Source organism: Acanthaster planci, linkage group LG09 (genome assembly GCF_054643075.1).
Source record: "Acanthaster planci isolate LZ-2023a linkage group LG09, COTS_SCS, whole genome shotgun sequence".
Taxonomy (NCBI): domain Eukaryota; kingdom Metazoa; phylum Echinodermata; class Asteroidea; order Valvatida; family Acanthasteridae; genus Acanthaster; species Acanthaster planci.
Window position 1 is genome coordinate 13,082,927 of NC_141785.1, and position 27,520 is coordinate 13,110,446.

The window sequence follows — 27,520 nt, forward strand, 5'->3', positions numbered from 1 at the left end:
TTATTGTTGCATTTTCAGCGAGCCCAGTAATTGGAATGATAAACTATCAGTTGCACGAAATCAGTTTTTTTTTTGTGACTCACCAAAAATGTTGAGACCAGAAAATGAACTTGGTGGTACAAAAAGAGTTTTTGACACTAACAACCAATCAAAGCATGAGAAATCCAAAGAGCTACATGTACTCTACGTGTAAATTCCAGTGTTTGATTCCGACTTTTTAGGGTTGCATTAAAAACTTTTTTTGACATTGATTAAGTTGTTTTTTGATTTGATTAAGCACAGAATGTTTTTGCAGGGTTATATGCACAGAACATAATTTCAAGGTAAAGCATGTTTCGTTCCTTTCAAAGTTCATTTTAACACTGGCCACTTATAAATGAATTACATGTGTCATGGAGGTGGCATTCTTCTGTAATTTAATTTAATGTGCTAGAATTTACTGAGCTACCGCAAACAGGTTTTTTTTTACAATTTTCTCAGTTAACTACTCAAGCGGAGCTGTCGACACTTTCTTTACCTTGAATTTCAGCATAGGTACATGACATGTGTACATCAATTTTTCAAGTTATGCAGTTTTAGAATTCTTAACTGATTTTTTATTACAGTGCAATTCTGAATATCTTTCTGTTTTAAAGTCATGTTTTGAAGTATTCAACTTTTTAAATATATTGCAATTACTTTCAGACAAAGATGTTTTCAAGCATTTTTTAACAAATGATTTTACTGTGTATAAAGTTTAGATTACAGTTTTACACTGAAAAAGCCCCTAAAGAAATGTTTGTCCTTGCCTTTTTTATTTAATTTTGCCACGTTGGAACTCTTATTGTTGGAAACAGCTCATCATTTTTCGCCTGTGTTTCTTTACTGTATACCTTGGACACTTTTCAAATTCAAAAACATTTACATGATCAGTGATGTCATGGCATCATATTGAGCTACATTAGGTGCATGAGTTTTTAGTAGACTAACGCATGTTTTAATCTTTTTTCTTGGACAACCATGATCAACTACCACTGGTGCATGGGTGAAAGTACTATTACTTCTGTAATACTGAAAATTAAAGCAGATCATAATTGAGTAGTTGAATGTGCAGGTGTGTGTGGGGGGGAGAGGGGAGGGGAATGCGCCTATATAAGGAAGGGGAGGACATACATTGCATCAGAGCACTGTACATAATGAACCCAAATAAAAGGGAAGGAGTAGTTATGTAATTCCCTCTGGGTGGGGGGGATGCTCTATTATACATTGCACAAGAGGGCATGATGACTACAAACCAGAGATAGAGGTATAGGGCTGGACATCACATTCCACAAGAGGGCGCTAAAGCAATGGCTATTGATTTCAGGACCATGGGTGGGGTGGGATTATAATTGGACCAATGCGACGGGGGGGGGCTGATGGGGCTGGACATTAAATTCAACTAGAAGGCATGTGCTGTAAATGGCGAAGTGTGTGTGGTGGGTGGTGATTATGCAGCCGTGGGGGAGGGATCGAGTGATACACATACACTATAGGGGGCGCTTTTCTCAAATGGGGGTTGAGTGCCTTTCTTGTAGGGAAGGGAGACATGATATCGATGAAGTGTACGTGTTGCATGAGGGTGCTATATATGAGGGCTCATATACCAGGTAAGGGGGAACTGCGCATAGACGTCACACTAGAGGGCGCTGTTCATGATGAACCCTGTATGGAGGGAGGGGAGCAGTGTATGCGGACATCACAAACATGAATGTCCACTATATATTGGGAGCTGTATGTGAAGAACCTGAATGGGAGTGGCCCAAGTGTTCACATTTGGCCCAATTAACATTGGGTCCACTAGTGTGTAAAAAGTGGCCATTTCATAAACAGGTGTTTGCTGTTTAGGATAATTTTTAAAGGCCAAGCGCAGAATCCAATGGTGACAGACATACATGTATATCAGCAAAAAAAATCTAACTTCTGTTTGGGATCATGTAAATAACTGTCAAAAGTATATTTTTCTTTGTGACCATTTCATTGTGATAAAAAAAGGAAACAGACATAGACGCTATATTATTCCCTACAGCCATCAGAAAGAATGCATTGTCCAGAAAAATTCAATTTAGGAGGGAAAATACCAAGATGTTTACTCAGTTGTAGGAGGGAAAATGCCAAGATGTTTACTCAGATTTATAATTGTTTAGACCATCAGTCTCAAAGGGTACAGGGTCACCGCATATGGAGTCTCTTTCCAAAAATACAAAAATAATTTGTGTGTGTTTTCTGCCTTGAGACCTGTTCCTGGTACAATTTCTTTCTGGTATATCTGTTGTGAGTGGCATAAACAAAGATGGTCCTTTGTTGGGAACTCACATACTGCATTCGGTCACAGGATGTGGAGATTGAGCGTGCACAACTAATTTCTGTTTGATCTTAGCTCTGTGGGGCATGTGTATCAGGTGGAATAATTATTTCCCACCACCCCTTTAGCCACTTGTAGTGATGTTGTAGTGTCAAGTTTGTGCCATTTTAGTGTAGGTGTAACAGGGAAAAATGACACACTATGAGGAATTAGCAAAACAACAAAAACTCTAACTAAACCAAGGATCTTTGAAGGAAAAGTCGCAGGAAACTGAATTAATAAGGACTCAGACACCAATATTTGACTTCAAAAAAAGGGACCCAAAAAAATAATTTATTAATGAAAAAGTACAGGAAAAATGAAAAAAAACAAAAAGGACTCAAGGACTAAAAACCACCCAAAGACTAAGACTTTAAAAGACTCAAAACCAAAACCCAACACAGTGCATAAAAATGGACCTTATGAGTTTACACTCGGACTTCAATCTGTAGGAAAACAAGAGAAGTAGAAAACATACATACATGTACATGTATAAGAAACAACAAAATTTCTAGTGCATTAACTACAAAGAACAGGAAGGAGAGCAGGGATTAACACATCATAAAACTGAAAATGTGCACAGGTCTATGGGGCTCATTAAGTATTCAAATCCCCTGGCAAGTCCAAATAAACCACCTGCATGTAGCTTTTGTTTGGATTTGGTGAACATTATGTACATGTAATGGTACGGTACATGTCCATTCAAACCCATTATCCACTCGGAAACAATTTTTCTGTTACATACATGTGCAGGTATTGTTTTCGCACTCATGCATACATGTACTATGTTATGCCAACTGCACAAAATTAAGCAACATGTTTATTCTTGTTTTAATGCAGTGTATTATATTCAAAAGACACTAGGGCCTACATACAATGTATTAACTGTAAATGCTTTTATCACTTAAGGTCTCCAACATGAAAGTGTATCCAATGAAAAACTATCGTGCGTTCACATGTACATGTACATGTAGAAGAAAATTAAGTCATTTGAACTACACGTCAGTCAAATGATACTGTTTCATATGTTGCAGTCATTGATGTATTGGATATGGACACATCATTAAGTTTGGAATAGGGCACTTGACTGTTGTATCATCGACAGCTATAAATTTGGCTACTAGTAATACCACTAGACTCCATTATTGATGTGCGTGTTTTTCTCCAATTGATTACAGTGGGAGTAAGTTAGTTGTCGGTGCCCAAATTGGTTTGTACATGAATAAACTCACTTTGAGTACATGTATTAAACTGTTTAATACATGTCCATGGCTTACATGAGCTGTAGTTTATCCTGTGCATATGTAGAGGTCATGGAAATTGCCCCCCCCTTTTTTAATTGTTGGTTAACTTTTTCCCCCTTCATATAATGCATCGACCCAGAATTGTTCTCCCCTGTAACATAATGGACTTGACCAAAAGTGCCACATCAGCAGGGACAGGAAGTTGCCTTCATTGTTTCTCATGCAATGTTCAAGGCAACACCATCTTCATTAAAGTCACAAGCTTTCCTGTATTCCTGACTGGTGTATTTCCATTATTTTTACAGGTATGATGATCTATCATTTTATCTTTCATTTCTGTATTATACCTTGTCATAGATATCATTGGAATTGTGTTTTGTTATTTTGGTACTTTATTTTACTAACAAGCGACATGAAGAAATCAGTTGTTTAGTCTTGAGACATTGAGATAATCAATCCCTTGAGAGTGTGAAGCTTTCTGTAGGAATAACAAGGTTTCCTCCTTGACTAAAGTCTTCTTTGGAACCTTACTGCATTTTTGCCAAGTTTTCTGAAAGATGAGGTTCTAGACAGCTGTGATAGTATGACTTTAATATGATGAATTATGGTTCATGTCAAGACAGCTGATTTGTGAAGTTTACGTAATTTAGATCAAGGATTGTTGCAAGATTTCTTGGATGCCAGAATTAGTTATGTATAAATAGTGATTTTAGTTAAGACTGATTTCTGAACAATCATTTTGTGTTTTAGAGTTAGAAGTTTTGTAAGTTACATGTGTCTCCTGATTTTGCCATACTACCTTTACTAGAACAAAGGAACCTTGAGACATGTACATGGGTCAGCCAAGACCATGCTGAGTCCAGTGCATGACTCGTGTTCATTCAGCCAGATATAATCCCGGATTGTTTATCTCAGCCACCTGTGGGAAAGTGCAGTTGGACTGTGTGATAGTGATAGACTTATGTATGGGCAAGTATGCCAGAGAACAGCATATTGATAATTGCTAAGGCTAGCTCGTATCGATATTGTGTTAGATTGATAGGTTAGCTCATGGATAGATATCGATATCGGAAGTGTTTTCTAAGCAATCAGAGTTTTAAGGAATTTATCATTGCGTTATGTGTTTTGCCAGAATTTGTACTACTCAATCATTTCTTTTTCATTTGTTTCTCATGCAATGTTCAAGGCAACACCATCTTCATTAAAGTCACAAGCTTTCCTGTATTCCTGACTGGTGTATTTCCATTATTTTTACAGGACTGCGTATCACGTCATATTTTAATGTAACACCTGCACATGTATGCCCTTTCGGTCATACACGGGTGTAACATTTGGAGGCACGAGAGGGATAGGCGTGTCTGACGAATGTGCCAGTGAGTAAGACGACATGCGCCTATCCAGTGAAACGAACCAAGACGGGATGGGACAGTGAGCCTGCACTAGACAGCCGAGAGGACCGGGGAGTTGACTAGGAGTGCAAGACCAGGGTGTACCATCAGTTGAAGGAGGGATCGCCTCAACGGGGATTGCCTTAAAGCAGCTGAGCACGACTTGTCCTCCAGTGACGTCACCGTGACCATCGTGCTGTCTTTTCGTCAAGCAACATGGATGTCTTGGAAGTTCTCGAGAAAGTTGGCCCGAGATTGCGTGGCCTTTCCATCCCACAGTTGCTCCAAATATGCGAGCATTTGGAGGTGGATTCAGGCGATGCAGCTGAGAGAGCCGACGGTCATCAGAGACTGGTCCGGAAAGTCATGAATCACCTGAACAGTGATGCCGTTCAAGACAGTGAAGATGGAGGGTTGGCGCTACTCCAGGACTTGAATGGTTTCATTGATGGATTGATTGGTCCAGAGATCACCCCCGACAAGGTAGCCATCCCAGCCCCCTCCACAAACCCAGATTCTTCTGAAACACCCCAGGAGTCGGAACCAGCTCCAGTTACCGCTTCCCCTGCCGAACCCCAGAAGGCCAGCCTACCACCAGAGGTCCTCAGCGTAATCCGCCGGGAATTTAAAATTTCCGGCCAGATTGGAGAGCCAGGCCAGCGGGACAGGCTGACGTTCACGAGCCTGGCCCATCAGATCGAGGCTGCACGGGAAAAAGGCTACAGGGACAACGACATTGTTCAGGGTGTCATCCGTGCCATTGTCCCAGGATCGGCACTCCGGAGCTACCTGGAAGGACGGAGACAGATCACATTGCCGAGCCTCCGTCGCATCCTTAGATGTCACTATCAGGAGAAGGATGCCACTGACCTGTACAAACAGCTCTCTCAGCTTGCCCAGGATCCGAAGGAATCGCCGCAGGCATTCCTCTTGAAGGCACTTGACCTCAGGCAAAAAGTCGTCTTTGCTAGCCAGGAGGCAGAGTCAGGGCTGTACTACGACCAGACCCTGGTACAGAACATGTTCAGACACACCGTGTTGACGGGCCTGAGGAGTGACAGTATCAAGGCGGAAATACGGCCACACCTGGACAACCCTGAGTTGACTGACGAGATGCTGTTCGAAAAGCTGAATGTCTGTTCCAGTCTGGAGGCGGAGCGTCGCAAAAAACTTCACCCCATACGGCCGGTGGCGGTCAGTGAGGTACAACACAGCCCCCCAGATCCAAAACCCCAGCCAAAGCCCGGACTGCTGAGCACTCAAATTGCTCAGCTGCAAGCCGATATGGCTGAGCTTGCCGCCCTGAAGACCCAAGTGGCTGCGCTGACTGACTGCCTCCAGAAGACCCCCGCCAGGCAACCATCGCGACAAGCCCCAACACTCCGACCATCCACCAGCCGTGGTTGCAGAAAGTGCCAGGAGGATGGCACGGGCCCATCGTGTGATCACTGCTTCAAGTGTGGTTCATCGAATCACTTTGCCCGTGGCTGTCGTCAAGGGAATGCCAACCGTCGCCAGGGAAACGAGGATGGGTTGCCCCCGAGGGACAGGGTGTAACCAAGCCAGCAGCAGCGTCCCAACCAATTCCCCCACATCACAACCATAAAAACGGGACTTTCATCTGCCATGCAACCCCAAGACATCACCGGAAAGTTACCAACCTTGTTGGCCCCAGATGTACTGTTGATTGTATTCTGAACGACTCACCAGCCACGGTATTATGGGATACTGGAGCCCAAGTTTCACTGACCAGTGCTGATTGGCTTCAAGACAACCTGTCCAGTACACCTGTCCGCCCGCTTTCCGAACTTCTCGAACATGAGAGTAACCTTGACCTTCGAGCTGCTAATGGTACCCCGATCCCGTTTGAAGGATGGATAGAAATTGAGCTGAAGATGAAAGCCCCACAGGAGTCACCCCCCATAACTTTCCCCGCACTAGTCACCAAGAACCAGCTACAACAACCCATCATAGGTTACAACGTGATCGAAATGGTTGTGCAGCATTCTGGTAACGATGCCAGCCGTATCCTTGGTGGAGCAATGAAGAACCTGCAGCAGAGGAGTGCTGACCAGTTAGTTCAACTCATCCAGGCAAATGACCCAGAAGAAGTATGCAGCGTGAGGTCCGGGCGAAAAGACATCGTAATACCCCAACAGAGCAGCATCGGAGTACGATGTCGGACCCGTGCAGGACCACTTGACTGCAAGATTACGGGATTATTTGAACCAGACGTTGAACAGCAATGGCCTGAAGGACTGCATGTAGAAGAGTCAGTTGTCAGCCTCACCCCAGGTACTTGTTGCCCCGTCATTATTCGAGTGACGAACACCACCAACCGGGACATCGTTCTGAGACGTCGCAGTCTGCTGGGCCAGATTCAGTTGGTCCATTCGGTCTACCCTGTGGAGCCATCCACCTTCAAAGACTGGACGGTGCCCCAAGACAATGACATCACAGCTAGAGGGAGAGCAACAGTCTCAAGTGTATCCAGCAACGACAAATGGATACCACCAGTTGACCTGAGTCACTTAACACCATCCCAGAAAGCAGCAGCAGAGAAACTCCTTCAGGAAAACTCAGCCGCCTTTGCGAGAGATGACACCGATCTCGGCAGTGCCCCTGACCTGAAGATGAAGATCAACCTAAGTGATACCACACCAGTTCGGAAGACTTACATGTCACTACCACGGCCATTGTACCAAGAAGTACGCACCTATCTGTCTGACCTGATCAGCCGTAATTGGATAGCCAAGTCTACCTCTCCGTACTCTTCACCAGTGGTTTGTGTACGGAAAAAGGACGGTAGCCTCCGACTCTGTGTCGATTACAGGGAATTGAATCGGAAAACAATTCCTGACCGTCAGCCCATTCCAAGGATCAAGGACGTGCTGGACAGCCTTGGTGGTAATTGTTGGTTCTCCACCCTTGACCAAGGAAAGGCTTACCACCAGGGATTTATGTCTGATGAAAGCCGTCCCCTCACTGCTTTCATCACACCTTGGGGACTCTACGAATGGGTCAGAATTCCCTTTGGTCTTACCAACGCACCTGCTGTCTTTCAAAGATTTATGGAGAACTGCCTGGAGGGTCTGAATGGAGAGGTTGCCATGACGTATCTGGACGATGTGTTGGTCTATAGTGACGATTTTGAACATTATCTGGATCATCTGCAGAAGGTACTGCAACGCATGCAGACTCATGGTGTCAAGTTAAGACCGAACAAGTGTGAACTGTTCCGGAGTGAAGTGCGTTATCTGGGCCGACTGGTCTCCGCTGATGGTCACAGGCCAGACCCCTCAGATATAGCTGCAGTGAAGTCTCTTGGTGAAAGGAAACCCGAAACCGTGGGTGACTTGAGGAAACTGCTAGGCCTACTGGGATACTACCGCAGTTATATCCAGGACTTCTCCCGCATTGCAAAGCCTCTCTACGAGCTCTTGAAGGTGGAACCAGGTGCCGAACCACAGAAGCCAAAGCCAAGTGCGAAGACAAAAACCAGTCACAAAGTAAGGCCCGTACAGAAGCTCTCAAAACAGAAGATTGACTGGACGAACCGTGATCAGCAGGTGCTGGAGAGACTCCTTGGCCGCCTAGTTACCCCTCCCATCATGGCTTTCCCAGACTACAATGAACCATTCATCGTCCACACAGACGCCTCATCTGAAGGGCTTGGCGCAGTGCTGTATCAGCGGCTACAAGGGAAGATGGGTGTGATATCCTACGGGTCTCGCACACTCAGCCCAGCGGAGAAGAACTACCACTACCACTCTGGGAAGTTGGAGTTCCTGGCCCTTAAGTGGGCTATCACCGAGAAATTCCAGGATTACCTTTATTACTCAGCCCCCTTCACTGTCTACACGGACAATAATCCCCTAACATACGTCCTTTCTTCCGCACGCCTGAATGCTACTGGCCACCGATGGGTGGCTGAACTTGCAGATTACCACTTCACTATCAAGTATCGGCCAGGGAAAAGCAACGCTGATGCAGACACCCTATCCCGAATGCCCCAAGACATAGACAGCTACATGGAAGAATGCACAGCTGAAGTCTCCCGCGATGAGATTGGTACCACCGTGAATGCCCTTCAAGCCCAGATCCAAGGTGACGCCCCGTGGGCCTCCGCCATCAATGTGAGTCCTGATTTGCCCACCCCTTCTACCAGTGGGAAGACCATGGAGAGAGAAGACATCCAGACTGCCCAGCATGATGACCCCGTGATCGCCAGGGTAATCAGATACCTCCAGCACGGAAAGCGTCCTACGCGGAAAGACACAGCACGGGACCCACCCGACGTACCTGCACTACTACGTGACTGGGAACATTTCAGCCTGGAAGATGGGCTTCTGGTTAGGAAGAAGGCAGGACGGTCCCAGATAATCCTTCCTGAAGCACTTAGACCCGTTGCCTACAGGGAGCTCCATAATAACATGGGACATCTTGGTGCAGGTCGGGTCCTTGATCTTGCCAGGGACCGCTTTTACTGGCCCCATATGCAGCGGGATATTGAACATTACTGCATGCACGTTTGTCCCTGCCTCAAAGACAGGAAGCCTGCTCAGCACACCAGAGAGCCGTTAGGTACAATTGTGACCACCGCACCATTCGAAGTCATTTCCATTGACTTTGTCCATTTGGAAAGGAGTAAGGGCGGATTTGAGTATATACTGGTGATCGTCGACAACTTCACGAGGTTTGCGCAGGCCTATGCCACCAAAGACAAATCTGCCAGAACTGTAGCCGACAAAATCTTTAATGATTTCGTCCTCCGCTTCGGCTATCCACACCGTATCCACCATGACCAAGGAGGAGAGTTCGAGAATCGCCTCTTCAAACGCCTCCAACAGCTTTCTGGGGTAGCCAACTCAAGAACAACACCATACCATCCGCAGGGTAATGGACAGTGTGAGAGGCTGAACAGAACACTACTTGCCATGCTCAGGACCCTCACTGCTGAACAAAAGGTGAATTGGAAGGACTCCCTCCAGAAAGTAGTCCACGCATATAACTGCACAACCAATGCTGCTACCGGGTTCTCTCCATTCTTCCTTTTGTATGGAAGATCTCCCCGCCTACCAGTTGATGCTGCTTTTGGGCTGAATCCACCGTCTGGACCAGGTGCGGAAGATCACAACCAGTTTGTCAGGAAATGGAAGGCCCAGATGGAAGAAGCATACTCCATCGCAGCCAAACATGCCGCCAAGTCTACCGAGAGAGGAAAAAGATATCATGACCAGAAGACCCGCAGTTCTGTTCTTCATCCTGGAGACCGAGTGCTAGTACGGAATGTTGGACGGCACCCAGGCCCAGGGAAACTCCTTTCATACTGGGAAGACCAGGTGTACGTGGTTGTCCAAAGGAAGGGAGAAGACTCGCCTGTCTACGAGGTGAAAGCTGTCAACGGCAAGCCTAAGCATCGGGTTTTACACCGAAATCTCCTTCTTCCATGTGGTAGCATGCAGGCTGATGTAGACCCGAGGCCGAGTCATCCCCCACCCCAGAGGTGTATAACAAGGTCAACCCGCCCTCGGCCTGTGGCCAGACTGCAACCACCAGTGGATGATGACAGCTCCGATGAGGAGGAACCCCTGCTGATCTGTCTCCCCTCGGATCAGAGAGCTGACACCCCACGTGGCCAGGTCGGTGAGTCAGTGTTGAATCCCAGCGCCACGCCATTCACACTGGATGCACCGACAGTAGACAACCCGATCTGTGACCTACCGTCCATTGAGTCTGGAGCAGAAGTTGGTACATCCAATCAGGACGATCTCTCAGGTGATAATGTGCATGAAAGTGCTGAACTACCTGAGAGCCATTCAGAAGTTGATGAGCTCCCTTTGGACCACGAGAACAGTCTTGCAGAGCCCGGTTCTCCGATGCCAGTTCCTGACATACCAGCCGCTCCTGAGGGACCGGACCAAGCCGCACCACAACCTCAGCCACAGCCTGAGCCAGTAGCACATGCGGAAGAGAGCCGACCATGTAGAGAGCGTCGTCCTCCGATGATGTTCCAGTATGCCAGACTTGGAGAACCCTCATATCAGCCAATGGACCCTCGCATCGCACTTGTCCAGAGTGGTGCTGCACTTCCTTGGGGAATTCCACTGAGTGGTATGCCACCTGTTATGGTCCCACCGCGTTACATTCCCTCTCCATCAATGATGCCACCCAGCTTGATGTGGACCCACTGGCCTCCGCAGCCAAGTATGGCTCCAAGAGAGTGAATCGTTGACGAGTCAACAGCCAGTAACAACATCGAAGAAGAATCACTGCGCAGTGTACCCGGGGAAGGATTTGTCATCAAGTGCATCGATGGATCGCCGTCCACAATCTGCCTAGATGACAGTCGCAGCCCACAGTTGAAGATGTTACTGTGCTTGTCATCCAGTTCCAGCCCATTTCACCAATGATCTTAGACACTGAGATCTGAGGATGACGGGCAGTGGAATTAGCTACTCCATCAGCCCTGAATCCCATCCAGCTACTTCGTCGAGGAGAAACGGCCTAGTAATGGATGAGCAGCATGCTCCTGAAATGGACATTACGTGAACTGTTTCTCTAATGAACAGGACTCTGTAAATTTGAATTTGTAAATGTTGAGGACAACATTTCTTTTTGCAGGGGCGAGTGTAGAGGTCATGGAAATTGCCCCCCCCCTTTTTTAATTGTTGGTTAACTTTTTCCCCCTTCATATAATGCATCGACCCAGAATTGTTCTCCCCTGTAACATAATGGACTTGACCAAAAGTGCCACATCAGCAGGGACAGGAAGTTGCCTTCATTGTTTCTCATGCAATGTTCAAGGCAACACCATCTTCATTAAAGTCACAAGCTTTCCTGTATTCCTGACTGGTGTATTTCCATTATTTTTACAGGACTGCGTATCACGTCATATTTTAATGTAACACCTGCACATGTATGCCCTTTCGGTCATACACGGGTGTAACACATAGGCCTACATGTAGTAACTGTTTGTTGATGTAAAATGTAGATATAACATCCTGATATTTAATCTGTCTGCATGGCCTTGCACGTACATATTTTTTTAATTCTATTAGTATTACCATGTTTCAAAAATTCACTTTCCAGTTGTGTGTGCCATTTAGGTTCATTGTATTTTAACATGTTGTAACAGAAATTAATGCCCCAGCCAGAATTAAATGGGCATACATGTACCTCGATTGGAGGAAACTTGAAAATTGATAAGCTCCATACATTTGCACTAATAGAGGGATTTCACGTTAGCGCCGTCTGCGCATATCTGCCTTGAAACCGAGGCTCTCTGTGTTGAACTTTGTCGTGCCCGCCCGTGGAGTCCACACACATGGAGTATCCGGTTCGTAAGTGTGACGCCACTCCAGGTTAAACCACACCCACTGCACAAGATTCTTGACCATCGCAGGTAGGTTAGTTCGCAGTCAATTGTCGTTATTTTTTCTTTTGATTTTACGTGTCGAGTCATCCTGAAAGACTCTTCCTCAAAAGTTTGCAACCTGAAAAGTCTGAATTTAACATACCTTTATGTATTTTGTGTCTTAACTCCTTCCTTTCAATCGTCTGATCGTATTAAGAATTGAAGCTGACACATACATGTACAGCCTCGTTTTCAAACGCGGAAGTGCGCAGATCTACGCTAAAAGCGTCGTATTGGGATCCCTCTATTGCTGTAGCCGGGGAAGTGTGGAACTAATTATTGCACAAACCAGTACACTACATGAGCAGGGATGTGACTTGAAGTACTTTCATCTTCGTAAGATTGCAAAGTAATATGTTGTTATTATTGCCTGTACACTGTACATTATCATCACTCCTATACTGGAACCTCATTGCTTGGACATCATACATGAAATGAAGCTGTATAGCTGTATCCATGCTATGGGATGTTTACATGTAGCTGGAATGAATTAAGCTTTGAAGTACAAATGGTGCGGGACTGGTGTCATTACTACATGTGTATCAGGATACATTTTGTGTAGTTTATTTTGAAGTAATTTTGATGCCACATTGGTGTAGGAAAAATCATTGAAAACTCAAAAAACTCGGTGCACACTGCAAAATGACAGACATTTTGGTGCTGTTTTGGTGCCTTATTAGTGTCCTTTGCAATGGGTATAGTTTTTATTGGTGTATTTCTGGTGCAGACCAAAAGGACACCAGGCCTGTACTAATAACATTGGTGTACACCAGATTTGGCTAAAGGCAGCCTGTCTTTTCTTTGCTCATCGAGAGTGCACTTCAACTTGTGGCGGATTGAATATTAACTGGTTGGCAAAGACTGTCCCAAATAACCATGCCATTTACAGGGTACTAATTAAAATGTTGTGCACAGCTAGCAGTACCTGTCTTTTTGAGAGATGAGAGTACTTTTTTGGGGCCTTTACAAGCACGGAGATGGAAGGGAAATTTACCCCAAAATGTGCCTTGCTCATGCATAAAAAAGTGCCCCCTTCTGAAGAAGCGCATAGCCCTGTTGCCCCCCCCCCATCATTAATAAAATGGACAGCTTCATCACCATGTAATCACTTCCTTCTTTTTCGATTTTAATAATTTGGAGAGCAATTTAGGTATTGTTATGGAACCACTCATTTGGATGTTGGCATGTTTATCCTTAGAGGACATGTTCCAGCATGTCCAGTTGATGAGTATTGTAAATATCAACCATCTCTAAGGGTCTTTCTCACACCGACAAATGACACTGTGAAGACTTCTATTCACGTTTTGTGGCTCGTGGCCGTTTATTGTCACAACATCACTCCTGTCTGGCATAAACTCCAAAACGCACTCATAAGAAAACACTGTGCCTGTATCATGGCAATGGGTCTCCCGGGCTGACCCAGGAGCTCACCACACGGCTGTACAGTGGATCTGTGCTACAGGGGTGAGATATATATTTCTCAGTTTTTTGTTCTGGATTTTATTTTTTTTCTTTCTCTGGCTGTGTACAAAAGTACATGTATAGGAGATTTTTACAGTTCAGCTTCTCTGTGCCTTTTTGCGGGTAAATCTCACCTTTGGTGCAAGTGCCCTCTCTGGTCATCCGACACCAACACTACAGTCTATTTGATTGAAATGCCAGTATTAATTAGTTGGGCTAACGTTTATCTGGTGTGTACTTGGTCTGGATCAGTTTTCTTGATCAGCTTTGTCGGCTTTGTGGAAGTTATTACTGTACTGCAAAGTTCACTTTTGCCTTGGAGCTTGTGCTTTCCTCAGCTTTCAGACATTGCAAAAAAGGCAACCAGTCTCTCTTGGTTGATCCTTTAAGGTGTCCTTGTTGTGTTTCCTTCTGTTTTGGGAGCCATCTGCTTGTAAAAATAATTCCCTTGCAACTCATTTATCAAGATGAAGAGGAAGGTACATGTACATGTAATACTTGATGCCAAGACAAGCAGGATCTCCAAAGAGAATTAAAATCAGACAGTGTTATTACACTGTATATATACAGATATACTGTAATACTGTATATATTACACTTTATATATACAGAAAACTTTTCCATGAAAAGTTACCTCAACTGGATAAGTTTCTGAAAAAGTGTGTTATTGGTGTATGTTTCTCAATTTACGGCAAGTGTTTTTGACATAAAATGTGGAATAATTAGTTTTTTCGTTTTCAATAAATTTCCAAAAAGTCATGGTCACTTACCGGTACGTTACTGTAAGTTACACGAAGGTACATGTACATTACACTTTTTTTTTAGTAAACCCAGTAAATAGTTTAAACAGCAAAAAACTTTTTTTTAACAAACAAGTGGGACCAATAACTACACTGAAGTACTAAGCATTAATAAGGCTCCTTTCTACCTGGAAGTAAAGAGGGAGTACTATGGAATAAGAGGCAGCTGTTTGTACCAAGTCTTATGCATGCATACATGTAATCTTATGAATGTGACTACACAACAAACTACATGTAAATAATACATGTATCATGTACATCATCATTTGATTGAAACGCCCTTATCATCATTGTTTGTTGAGCCTCAGACAATTCAACTCCAGGCTATATGTACATGTAAATATACCACTACGGGTGCACGTTCTTACATTTCAACGGAAAACTTGAAGTGTCATCTCACAAGCTAATGTGACTACACAACAAACTACATGTAAATAATACATGTATCATGTGTGGGAGGGGCGCTATCTGGTGGGGGGTGCGCATGAACAGACACACCAGAACACCCTGGGCTCGGATCTCTACTGGTGTTATTGCTCTATTTAATTTCAGTAGCAGACAGGCCAACAACGGAGGCGACGGCAAACATGAGGAATTAAAGAAAAAGAAACACAACTTAAGTTAAGTGTTCCTTCTAGGTGAATGGCAGAAATTAAACATGTATAATCTGAATGTATTGAAATGGCACAGTTTGACCCTAAAGTGATGAAATTGGAAATGTCTGGAAAACAGTTTATCTATTCATCCTTCCAAATTGATTAATTGCCAAGAAAATTAAATTCACACTGTGGACTTCCTCCTGATGGAAATAACAAAGAGTTCACCCTAGTGTCATTATCCAATCCTAAAATTACATGTACATTGGAATAAAGACGATAAATCAATATCCCTCAAGTACTGGGAAGATTACTCTCTAATTACTGTGTAACTTAGAGATAGAATCTAATATAATTGAAGTCCAATCATTCCAAACAATTTCAAAATTAAAGCAATAATCATCTCCAATAAGCAAGGGATTTACATGTCACTTAATCCTCAAGTACATGTGCCCGTCTCATTAATTTACATGTCACAATTTGCCCAACATGTGCCTGTACATGTACATGCAAGTAATGTACACTTATGCGAAACCAGTAACCACCTTCAATCAAATGATCTAAACTACATAACCCATATAATTACTCCACCATAGATCCTACTCAAAGTTTTGGTCTCGGCACCATTAACGTCGATACCGATATATGTATATATACATGTATATGCAAACCAGACTTGTCTGAGCACACTGCTATAAGGCCGCCATTATTTTACCGCTCGAAAGTAACAAAACCATTTGCCCAATTTACCCATTAAATAATGTATTTATACCCTTCCCACGATATCTAACAATTTCTCTACTCCTCTGGAAACCCATTGGATGATTTACAAGAAATTTACAAGCCCAAGAAGAGTGAAATTTACCTATTTAATTTCAGTAGCAGACAGGCCAACAACGGAGGCGACGGCAAACATGAGGAATGCCCCTGCCACTGCATGATGGTGCTGTCACTACACACCAGCATACTCACAATTATATGTACAACATGCACGACATCCCTCACACATGTACATCATCATTTGATTGAAACGCCCTTATCATTGTTTGTTGAGCCTCAGACAATTCAACTCCAGGCTATATGTACATGTAAATATACCACTACGGGTGCACTTTCTTACATTTCAACGGAAAACTTGAAGTGTCATCTCACAAGCTCTCTACATATAGTACAGTCCTTTACAGCAGGACATTTCCGATACTTTCCAGCACGTTCCATAACTGACATTTCTCCGTCTCCTACAGCAACAACCTCCCCTGGAAATCTTTCTCCTCATACATATAACCCACAGTGTACCAGTCCCCCCCCCTTATTGACTCATATCTCATCCCAAGGGCAGCCTCTTTCTCAAGCTGTTTCTTTTCCTGTTTTCGCAACAAACCCTCTTGATACTTCTTGTTTTCACAGCATTTTATGACTGCAGCAGCTTCTCCTTTTTATATTTGTCGACTGACCATCATGCCTTCAACTTTTCTATGAAGTACCTTTGCTTCTCTTTACTGGTCAAAGGTATGATAAGACCAAAGGACACATTCCAAAGAAAAATGAACAACATGTTAATCAGATTTTAATGTTTTGAACTTATGAAGTTTACGTTTTGCTGAATATTAAATTTAGATGCTTGCTCTTGAATGACAATAGAACGACCAACATTAGTGCATTAATGTTGTAAAGGCTAAGTGTAACAGCTGGACACACAAAAAACTTGCAGTAATTTTTATTCATGGCTGGCGAACACATTAGTAGATTAATTTACAAGCTTAACTGCGATCAAACTTTACCTTCAGGGTTAAAAGTTATTAAAGGAAACATCTATCAGGGATGTATGATAATTTCATCATGATGGTATCGTACATGTTGAATCCCAGTCAAATATGCCACTTCTGTGAAGCTTTTTCGCTTTTGCACATAGTGGGTGGAAGCCCTTAATTGTTTTCTGCAATTTGTTTTTTCTTCCTGTTCCATCCAAAATCCTGAAAACTTTATACATGTTTCATTCAGCGGCATCACTTTTAACTTAACAACAAATTCAAATTTCTGTTCCGCATTGAGGACCGACGTATGTAGTAAACAGGGTTTACTTAGTAGTGAAAACATTCAGATTATTGACACGTGGCTGCAATCCATTTAATTTGATATGATTTGAAAATTACAGAAAGACAATTCACAGATACATGTAAACATTATTTGAAAGATTAATTGTTTAAGCTTACATGTATGTATGTTACTTGGACAGACATTTGTATCCTTTAATTAGAGAATGAGGAGCACAATTGGTCATAAGCATCATACTTGCAAAAATTGCTGACAGGGGAAGAAGTAAGGGGAGAGGAAGTAGTGCACCCCACTTTTTCAATGGGGGGGTGACTGCCAACCCCCCCTGGCAGATCCTGTAATGGGATAGGACTAAATGGATCAGTCTGCCAATGGCTGATGCCTGATAGTCTAAAAAGTGGTCTTGCCACTTTTAAAATTGTTCTGCCGTGCTTCCCTGCTGGTTTATTCATTAAGTAATATTTGTTCTATGGACAGACATCATGTTTGTCACATCCCATGAGCTTAGGACAGTTTTCTCACTCTCAGTTCAATGAAGTGCAGTGACCTTTTTAATGAATTAGTCGTATTTTAATTGAAATCACTTTTTGAAGACATGTATTTGCACCCTAGTTTCAGAAGATTCCCCCATGATCCCCATCAATCAACACGCAATGTGACTGTGTATTAAGATTTGATAACACCTGATGTGATTTGTGCAAGTTGCTTTAAAATGTGCTGGCACCTAGATACGAGATAGCTTAATCCATTCCTATTGGTCAAGAGTCTGTGTGTGCCGCTCATGCAGAACTCACTATGTGCGCTCTTAAGTTCATACAGGGAGATTCTTCTGGACTACTTGCACAAGGAATATAGTATTCGGGAAAATGAACAGAAAATTCCTGAACAAAATCCTTGAAATTTATCGTGTATTGACTTCTTTTGACTCCCTGACTAAAATTGTATTTATGAATGCAGGGAATAAGTATGTGCTTTAAGACCCGCTCAGGAGAATGAACGTTTACAATTCCCTCACTTGCAACTTAGTCGTGTCCATTCTCCTGAGCCTGTCTTAACTGCACGTTTAAGACTGGCCAACACATACAATTTTTTCTCCAAATGAAAATGACAAGTGTTACCCAATATTGAACAGGTTAGCTAATAATGTTTTTCCTGATAGAAACAAAACATAAATGAAAAGCCACAAATAATCAAGCGTTCAGATTAGAAATTTTCTCTGCAACATTAATTTTTTCTTGTTGAAGTTTACTTTGACAGGATGGCATAATTTAATAAGCATGTTTCCTCATGTTTGTCATTCTCGATGCATTCAGACACCATGTTTGTGTTGCTGATTTAGCTCTCCTGAAATTCCTCTGTAAAAATGTTGACAGTAAAAAGCTAGTGGCTTGGGCATATTTTTTGGTAATATTTTTTGTGCTTGTATTTTGATCGATGCTAATGTCATTGAAGCATTGGTTCATGTGTGTACAGTTACCGATATATCCGTGACAATCCAAAACAAGCTAGATATTTTTGTTAATTTCTGAATTTTAACAACTAATAGTTTCAACAACTAACTACTCTGCAATTGTATGGATACTGGTACATGTAAAATTGTGAACAAAGTTTAAGGGAGAGCTGTTTTGGTGTTGTGCAATATTATTGTAAGGTTGAGTGTGCACACGCAGACCCGTACATTGCCTTCCTGTCAACAAAAATACGAAGCTTGATGAGGATATCATCACACTTCATGTGGCATGCCCACAAAATCGAATTCCTTTTGGGTCCATACATGTGCATCCCCAGAACAATGTGTCTGATGGTGACCATTGGCACAAACTCAAATCAAGACATATTTTATGTGAAAATTGGTATGATGTCATCATGAGGTCACCAGATATAGCAATTTTTATAAGTAGGCCACTGATTAAACTGCATAGGTGAAACCATCGAGTTTTTTACAAAAACCCTTTGACTTTGTGCAAAGTTTTCTTGGGCAACTTTTAATCACTTCAATCTAGTGTACATGTACATATGGTGTGTATAATGTATTAATTAAGAGTTACAAGTGCCATCGTTGTGAAACTTGTTTCACGTACAGAGCAATTTGTCAAAATTTGAGTCACATTATGATGAAGTGAAGTTTTGTACGTGAGACATCATCTTAAACCTTGAATGAATTCTGCATATACTGACTAAAATACATTAACACAAACAAACTCGCAAAGTGCAAAAGCCAGGTGCTCTTGTTCTCAACAGACGTAGTCCTCTATTTTAAGGTCACATTTCTACCTTGCGTAGTGTTGCATCACTATGTGACCTGGTGTTATGGGAACACAAATTCTCTCAGTTTCTGTAATATTTTTGATCTCTGAGGAGATAACCAGTTTTTTCTTATTATATATTTTTACATGTAAAACTTCAACTTTATCTTTGCAATTAACTTTGCGTTTCCAATTCAATTACCCAATGTCAAATATACTTCAGGTAAAGGTTACTCATAGAAGTTCATAGTCTGTAACATCATACATGTATAATACACTGGACAGCAAAAGAAACTTGCCACTTCTGTCAAAGGCCACACATAAAAATTCACTCCATAGAAATAAACAATTTTTGTACACAGCTATATGCTGCAATACCCCTTACTAATCTTATGCCCAAAAGCAATGGATTATCTTGGTTACTGAATCAAAAGTCACACACAAAAGCACTCTCCACCAAGCAAAAAGGACCCATGAATGGACAAGATTTTAAACAACCAATGACAAAGTGAACACCTGTTTTGTCAAAATGATGTGCATGAGTGGTTTATGTATAGAGATGCCGGCCTTACTGACTATGCATACACATTATTGAAAAGTAATGATTGTGACTTCTTTTTTTCGTCCTGTGACATTGATTTCTGCAGCTCATTCCGTTACATTCTGTGATTTTTGAGATTATTATCAGAAACTTGATAAAATCCCCAGTCCTGAGCCTGTACTCTAGAAAATATAAGGCAATACATGTACTTGGCAGATCATAATTGACACACAACCAAGAGCAAGGCCTCTCTTGGTCCTGAGTCCATAACAAACTGGAAAAAAATGACTTACCACCCAGGACACAATTGCTTGTCAACTCAGGATTGGCCTTATAGTTGCCCCATGGATTAAAGATCTCAATAGAATAATGTACAAGGGTAGTTGGGATTATTAATGTAAACGCTGGTGTAATTCAGGAAAAGTGAGGGTTTTCTGTGCACAGAAATGTACGTGCTGTGTTCCCTCCAGTGATTGGATGAATCAGTGTACATGTGCTGTGCTGGTCGGCGAAATATCCAATACTCCGCTTTTCCCCTGGACCCAAAGATTGTGTTTTTTGAGACTAGCACCAGATAGAAAAGGGTATTAAGGGAGGCATTAAAAATCTTTAAAAGGCTTAAATTCGACTTGCTGAACCTACACCCCAAGAAAAGTTATGTTTACTAGGGCAAAAGGGTCATGACCAGTTGACAGATAAGAATGAAGAGCCATAACTGCGTTGACCCCAAGGGCATGTACAGATGAGATGCACATTGAAATGCCTCCTCTGTCAATGGGAGTACACTGCTAACCAAAATCACGCATGCATCAAGTTTAGGAATGCACGCCTGATGGGGACACTGTAAGTAATGGCATCAGTGCATCAGTCTATCTACATCGTAAGAAAAACAATATAAACAAATACTGAGTTAAAGTACATGTGGGATATTGGAATTTAATTGTTCAATAGGTTCTGCAAAATACTTAAGACACGTAATGTCTATGACTAAATATAAAATATAGTGTTCGTGAGGCTTAAGAAAAACAAGACAATTGCCATTCTAATGAATGTCATTGTTGTTGAAATTTACTACCTCACAGTATTAAAGTCAGTTGAAATAATAGTAAAGTAGTTATTTATGATTTTATTAACCCTAACCCCCTAGGGTGCATGTAAAATCATATGGAAATCAGAGTACTTGGAACTGTTAGGTACAACATTGCAGTTTACTATAATCTCATCTAACATCTGTTGGCACTCAGTGAGGTTGTACCTGTACTGTATTCGTTGATGAGGCTCTAATACTGTGCAGCTGATGGTCAGTTCCTGATTAGCATTTTCCTGAGCACTGACCATGACTCAAAAATATTGCGTGTGAGTTGCAAAAAATGTTCAGTGTGTGTCTGAAATGTCTTAATTCTTTGGAAATTGCTTTTACCAGGTCAACATATAAATGTTGTATAGTTGGGTGTGTAATGTGGATGAACAAAACGTACTGCAGCCAAATATGCTCAGCACTCAACCTATCACTAACAAGGCCTACGTGTACCTCCCGTTGATGAATTGCCACACAGTAACCTCACGCATCAAGGAACCTGATTTTAATTCCTAGAATCAGGGATATTACAACGAATGAGTTATTTTTCAATCCACAGGTCTCAAGTTTTTTTGCAGAATTTGAAAGTTCCATCTGCCGTTCCGTTATTTTTTTTAATCACCTCAAAGTTTTCAATCTTTAGCTGTTGATAACTTACATGTATAGTTTACCAAGTTCCACAACTGAAACCACAATATTAGGTTCCTTCCCAAATTGTGCTACTGGAACTTCTGTTCTTGTTTTTCTCACTGTTGTGCAGTGTCTGAAATCTGCTTTACAATCCTTTTCAGAGCCTTTAAACATTTACATGTATCCTTGTGATCAAGGGTTATAACCATCTTGTGAATACAGTGCTACCACATCTTGCTCATTTTGAAGCATTCTGTGGCCTTGAATTTATAAATCATCAGTATAGCAATCTGAGATTATGGCCCAGTTTTCTGAGTGTTGCACACTGTCAGTGTGGAGCTCATCCATTTTGCAAGCAGATCTACAAGTACTTAAAACTTGAAACGTTGCTTATAACACTTGTACACTTGCATCTGTTTGTTGAAACAGAACTTCAAGAATTTCTCAATATGATGAAAGTGGTAAATGAAAAGCAATTGCTTGTCAATCATAATGATACCAAGTTCTATTTAGAATTAAAACCATTCCTTTTGTTTATTTTGATGGAATTTTGCCAATCAACCTTAGGAGTGTCCTGTTTAATTTAAGGAGTGTCCAATTTATAATTGGATATTCCTGTGGTTGCTGTGTACATGTATATCTGTTCAAATCCTATTTATATCCAATATTCAATTAACCATGGGAATATCCTTTTACAGTTGTATTTATTTGTGGCAGATGACTTTAATGTTATGTTTAATTTAATTGACATCTTTTCTGACATTTAGAACCACACATATTTTTATGTAAACTCTCAGTTGGTTGTGTAATATACTTTGTTTTTTTAGTTCACTTTCTCTAATGGTGGGTCTATTTGGGCATCTCTAAGGGTATTGTCTGATGGGCAGACAACTGTTTATGCCACCGCCCTTTGATGCCCATGGCCCCAACATCCCATTTCAAACATTTACTACCATGGAATAGCATTATGTAAATAATTCTGTTGGAATAATTCTCTTTGATGAAACTGGATTAAAATTACCTGATATATTACTAAAAGTGAGCATTCTTAACTACCACTGCTGGCACATTTGTTGAAGAAACACCATAGGAAGCCTGAAACTGTAAATGAACTCGAATGACTTGAAATTCACAATTGCAAAAATGTGAAAACCCGATTTTCCCAGTACAGTCCTCGAGAGGAAGGTTTGACTCTTGGGCATGTATTTCCAAGCTGCTGGTTTATTTTGTCTCTACTTTAAACCTTTTCTAGAATTTGGGCAATTTAACAGAAAAAAAAACCAGGTGGGCTTGTCAAAATACTTGCCAAGCTTGACATCCACATGCCCAAATGCTTGGCATGCTTGCCAACCATTCATCTTGTACTGAGTATGTTCAGACTGATCAAAGTTAAACACTAGCCCCACCAGGATGAGTGAATGCCAACCCATACATGTATGCTTGTAATTGGTTGGGTGTCATATGCCTAAATACTAAGGAATAGATTTGAAGAGCATGTTGTCCTTCCACTGTTCGCAAATACGGTTGGAATAAGCCCTGCCAGGACAAACGAGTACTATGGGTATCATTTCTATAATTGTAAATACAAAAGATCAAATGTTAACATCCAAATTCAAAGTTTTACTTAAAACCTATTTTCATATTTAAGTTGTTTAATTTCAGCTTGAATTCAGGCACTGCCTGTTGCTACCAACTGATCCCTGCTATCTGTTTATTTCCTGCGAGTGTTAAGGGAAGGCAGTAGGTTTCATGTATTCTACTTGGCTTTGAATGGTTATGCCAAAGTGAGCTTTTCACGCCAGCCACATCAGTACACTACATTGATTTATAACAAATTCACGATTTTTTATTTAATTTCTGCATGCAGTTACTGTACATATAATAATGCTATAATTATGGACTTCTTTGGACTCCTGCCAGCAAGGATGGATGCGGGTAGCCATGTGTCTGCACTTTAAGCAACTTACATGTACATGTATTTGTTATACCATGGCAACAAACACCCATAGAGAGATTGGCAACAAACCATGTGTCTGCCTAAAGTAATGTTTGTTTTCTAGGAGTGATAAATAAATTGCTTTTCCATACTGCAGCATGTAACTTTGACAAGTCCCTATAGTCAGTGTTGAATTAAATTGCTTTTTTGAGTTGAAAAGAGTTTTTGGCTTGCTTAAGTTACCTGGTACATAAATTAAAACTTTAGGCTATGTTGCCATATGTTTTTGGTGATCTCCAACCCAATTTTTGCAATAGAGGTTGTGGATTGCCAACATCTCCATGGTGTCAGAGACTGTTTTTTAAATTCATCTACAACAAAAGTACAAAAGGTTTACTCTAGCCTATTCCATTTTAATGAATCTCTTGCCCTCGGAGGATTATGTTGACGCATAACCTCTTTAGTCTGTCTGCTGTCTACATCTTTTGACTGTTAGTGTGTCTGGCATGTTTGGATCTTTAATTGTTCTCCAGCTTGTACCTCCCTTTTATTGATTGCTGAAGTTAATGAACTTAAGAGGGCTCAGTTCATACAGAGACTATCCTATGAAAGAATCAGTGGTGATAAGTTCTATATCACCAGAAGAATGTACCATTGTTTGAAATTTGCCACAGTAGTCGGTGATAATGTGAGAAGGAAAATGGACTAGGCCTACATGAAATTAAAATGCCCTATCTCAGATGAGCAAAAAGCTGTTTGATGGTTTGCCCCATCAACGGCAACAGGCATGGGGTTAGGTTCACACTGCATATGACCTGCACATCACAAGAACAATAAATTATTATGTTGTGATGGGGAAGGGGATAGTTGCTGATCTCTCCAGGCTTCTCCTTAGCAACGGGCCTGATGATCTCTGTACATCTAAACCTTTCAAAACTACTGAGTCTGGTGTGTCACTACTCTGTAAAAATTTCTGTACAATTATAAGTCATTGCAAACCAATAAATGAGGTTAGTAAGCCTTTTGCGAGTTAAACTTCAACAGAACATAACAATTTGATTCTTCATGAATCTTGCAGGCTTTTGCCTAGTAAAGAGAAACATCGCACTAATAGGCTGTTTGCAAAGGATGAGAAAGGGTACAAAGGACTAGTCCATTCCAGGGAAGGTGGTCTCTAGGCAAAAGGTTGCACCAAAATCATGGGGTACTACAGTGTCTTTAGGTATGGGGAATTTAAATTTTGTTCATGTGCAGTTGGATAACGCAGTGTACCAAATTTTATTCAAATTTAACTTGCAAAAGGCTTACTACATGTACATGTTTTCTCCTTGTAAATTAACGGCCCTTTTTGAAATGCAGTCAAGTCACAAATAATATGCGCAGCACAATTATCAGGGCACATGTAGAACAAAAGAATCAAACTGTAAAACCATTCACTTCTTTGAAAACAACACTTTCTATAATACAGGCACAACTTACTAACATGGGTGTATGTGTGCATGTGAATGGACATGATCAAGCAGAACGCCAATTTGGTCTTACAGGATCAGATTGAGGTTTCCATACACTGTACACAGCAAACTGAATATTAAAGACCACTTGGCTGATGATGCAGCTTGTCTGCCTCTTGGAAAATTGAGTAGCCGAGCTTTTAAGTTTGTTTAAATTTCTTGTTTTTCCTTACTCAAGATCCCGTCGTGGGTTTGGCATTGATGCATTTATCAGTTGTCAACCTGTCTTTGCTACAGTCAAAATGAAATCAAGGTAGGACCTACAAGTACATATATTTGTCATACCCAGTGTGACCGTATCTGAGCACAAAGAAGACATTGTCAAAGGATTTATCAAAGGATTTCCTTGTGCCTTGGGTTGTCAAAAAACATGTTTCACATACAAAAGTCCCATTTCCCATATAGAGAGAAACCATACACATGTCAATGATGGTGTACTTTCCGCTGTTCGTTGGACTCTTTTCAGTGTTCGGAGCCCCTTCCAAACCAATGTTTAAATTTTCAACAGTGCAGTTACAAGCCCATAGTCAATTATTCCAATGTTACATTGTAGTCGTACTTTCTTGCAGGTGCTTCTTGGGCCTAAAGCCGTCTACCGAGGTGAATGAGCCGGCAGGAAAAAGTCTACAGTCCACCCTGGGGTCCTCAGGCTTGCAGATGGGCCGAAAAACATCGAAAATGAATGGGATCTGTACTCTAAAAGCTTGGCACTGATTGTCGCCTAACCTGTAACTTGTACAGATTTTAATCATTTTCCAAGGAAAAGTAAACGTACAGCAAACAGTATTTGCAAAGCTCAAAACAAGACTTCTCAGTAAATGTGGAATGCAAAGTTACAAGCTGTAACTCATTCTAAACAGCTGTGGATACAAAATACTTTATGAGACACTGTGCTATCAAATTTTCATGACACTTCCCCCCCCCTCTTTTTATCATTTAGTAGAAGAACTCTAGAATGTTAAAAAGATGTTAACTTTCCCGGAAGAGGACGCACAATCTAGCAGAAAGAAATACATAGTGTATCATATTTTGCAGTGTTTGCCAAGAGGAAATTTTGTTTTGGAGAAGAATACAAAACTGAAAACGTTCAGCATTAGCAGCTCTTGAATTTCTTTTCCCCCATTCCTGTTAATGTAAGAAAAATGAATTTTCAAATGATTGTTTTCCACGAAAATCCTGGAGGCTGATGCTGTCCTTTCTCGTGTTTTATGATGTTTTAGTCGAATAGTTTTGAAAATAAAAGTTCATTGTCCGATTTGGACTGGCTAGGAGAAATCAATTTAACAAGAATAATGGACGTTTGATGGTAAATGCAAAAAGTAGAATATAAGTATAAGTTAAGATTTTTAACACTGCTGGTAAAAATACGTCATAAACTTTAATCTTCAATAAGCCGTTATGGTTAGAAGTCATCTTTTTTCTTCAATTTACCTTTGTTTATTCAATATCCAATGTCCATGTTCCCCAGCTATGTTCCCTCACAAATTCCGTGTAAGGCATTAAACTTCGAAAACCCCTGACAATTCGAAAACCCTTTTCTTTGAAAACTAAGGTATGTCAACCCAATTTTCTGAAAAAGGTTTACAAAGTTCCGTATCTGATATTAACAGTTTGAAATCTCGCACAGATGTGAAGGAATTAGCAGTTGTTTGAACTAAATAGGCCTACACAACTTCCACACATGAATTCAGAATAATTGCTTCTGAAGCCAGAAAAATTATGCTAGAGCTTTTGTCTTATCTTTTAGTTTCTTGTACCTTTCAGTATATCTTGAAGCGCATAAACATCTTGCCATTAAACATTGAAAAGTGTGTTGAGATTTTTGACAAAGCTGAGTATTTGTTTTTGAAGATTTGTCAGTGACTTCTTGTCAAGACTTCAAAAATAAAGGAAACGACACCTCAGTACTGACATTTTTGTGTGAGTTGATATCTGTGGGTGGTTTCTCTTTTACCATTAGCATAAAAAGTTATTTGATTTCCTAATGCATAGCCAGCACTATTGAAGCCTTTAAACTGGATTTTTACTAAATGATCAAGTTTTTGATGAGTTTGATATTTTTTCCAGAGATTGTGATTTTGAATCCCGACATTGAAAAGTGGATTTTTTTTGCCAAAAATCTTCAAAATTGTCCAATTCAAGTGCAGAGAAAAGGAAAGATTGTTTTTTGGCCAACTGTCAATAGAAGTTGTAATTTTCATATCAAATGATGATTTTTCCCAAAACTGAATCTCTCAAATCTTCAAAATTAAGTT

The 27,520-nt window shown here is 41.2% G+C and overlaps 2 protein-coding genes across 7 annotated transcripts; both read left to right on the forward strand.

The window, feature by feature from the left end:
- Positions 1-1,512: 1,512 nt before the first annotated feature.
- LOC110986374 (uncharacterized) lies at positions 1,513-27,176 on the forward strand. Of its 6 annotated transcripts, XR_015426359.1 has the most exons (4): positions 3,590-3,911; positions 12,227-12,399; positions 25,444-25,518; positions 25,835-27,176. XR_015426359.1 is itself a non-coding variant. In XM_087140955.1 (3 exons), the coding sequence occupies exons 1-3, from the start codon at positions 1,531-1,533 to the stop codon at positions 25,977-25,979; spliced, it is 318 nt and encodes a 105-aa protein (XP_086997081.1). In that variant the 5' UTR covers positions 1,513-1,530; the 3' UTR covers positions 25,980-27,176. The 6 variants fall into 6 exon arrangements, 1 of the variants encoding a protein (XP_086997081.1); XM_087140955.1 differs by lacking the exons at positions 3,590-3,911; positions 12,227-12,399 and adding an exon at positions 1,513-1,628; XR_015426360.1 differs by lacking the exons at positions 3,590-3,911; positions 12,227-12,399 and adding an exon at positions 3,393-3,545.
- Positions 3,922-6,551, forward strand: LOC147798151 (uncharacterized). The gene has a single exon (XM_087140954.1). The coding sequence runs from the start codon at positions 5,211-5,213 to the stop codon at positions 6,549-6,551; it is 1,341 nt and encodes a 446-aa protein (XP_086997080.1). The 5' UTR covers positions 3,922-5,210.
- Positions 27,177-27,520: the final 344 nt, after the last annotated feature.

Coding starts and splice junctions, on each gene's coding strand:
- LOC147798151 (XM_087140954.1), top strand. CDS start 5,211: ATGGATGTCTTGGAAGTTCTCGAGAAAGTTGGCCCGAGATTGCGTGGC.
- LOC110986374 (XM_087140955.1), top strand. CDS start 1,531: ATGGGGGTTGAGTGCCTTTCTTGTAGGGAAGGGAGACATGATATCGAT. Junction 1,629..25,443: donor TATGAGGGCTCATATACCAG/GTAAGGGGGAAC, acceptor TCCTTACTCAAG/ATCCCGTCGTGGGTTTGGCA. Junction 25,519..25,834: donor ACAGTCAAAATGAAATCAAG/GTAGGACCTACA, acceptor ACTTTCTTGCAG/GTGCTTCTTGGGCCTAAAGC.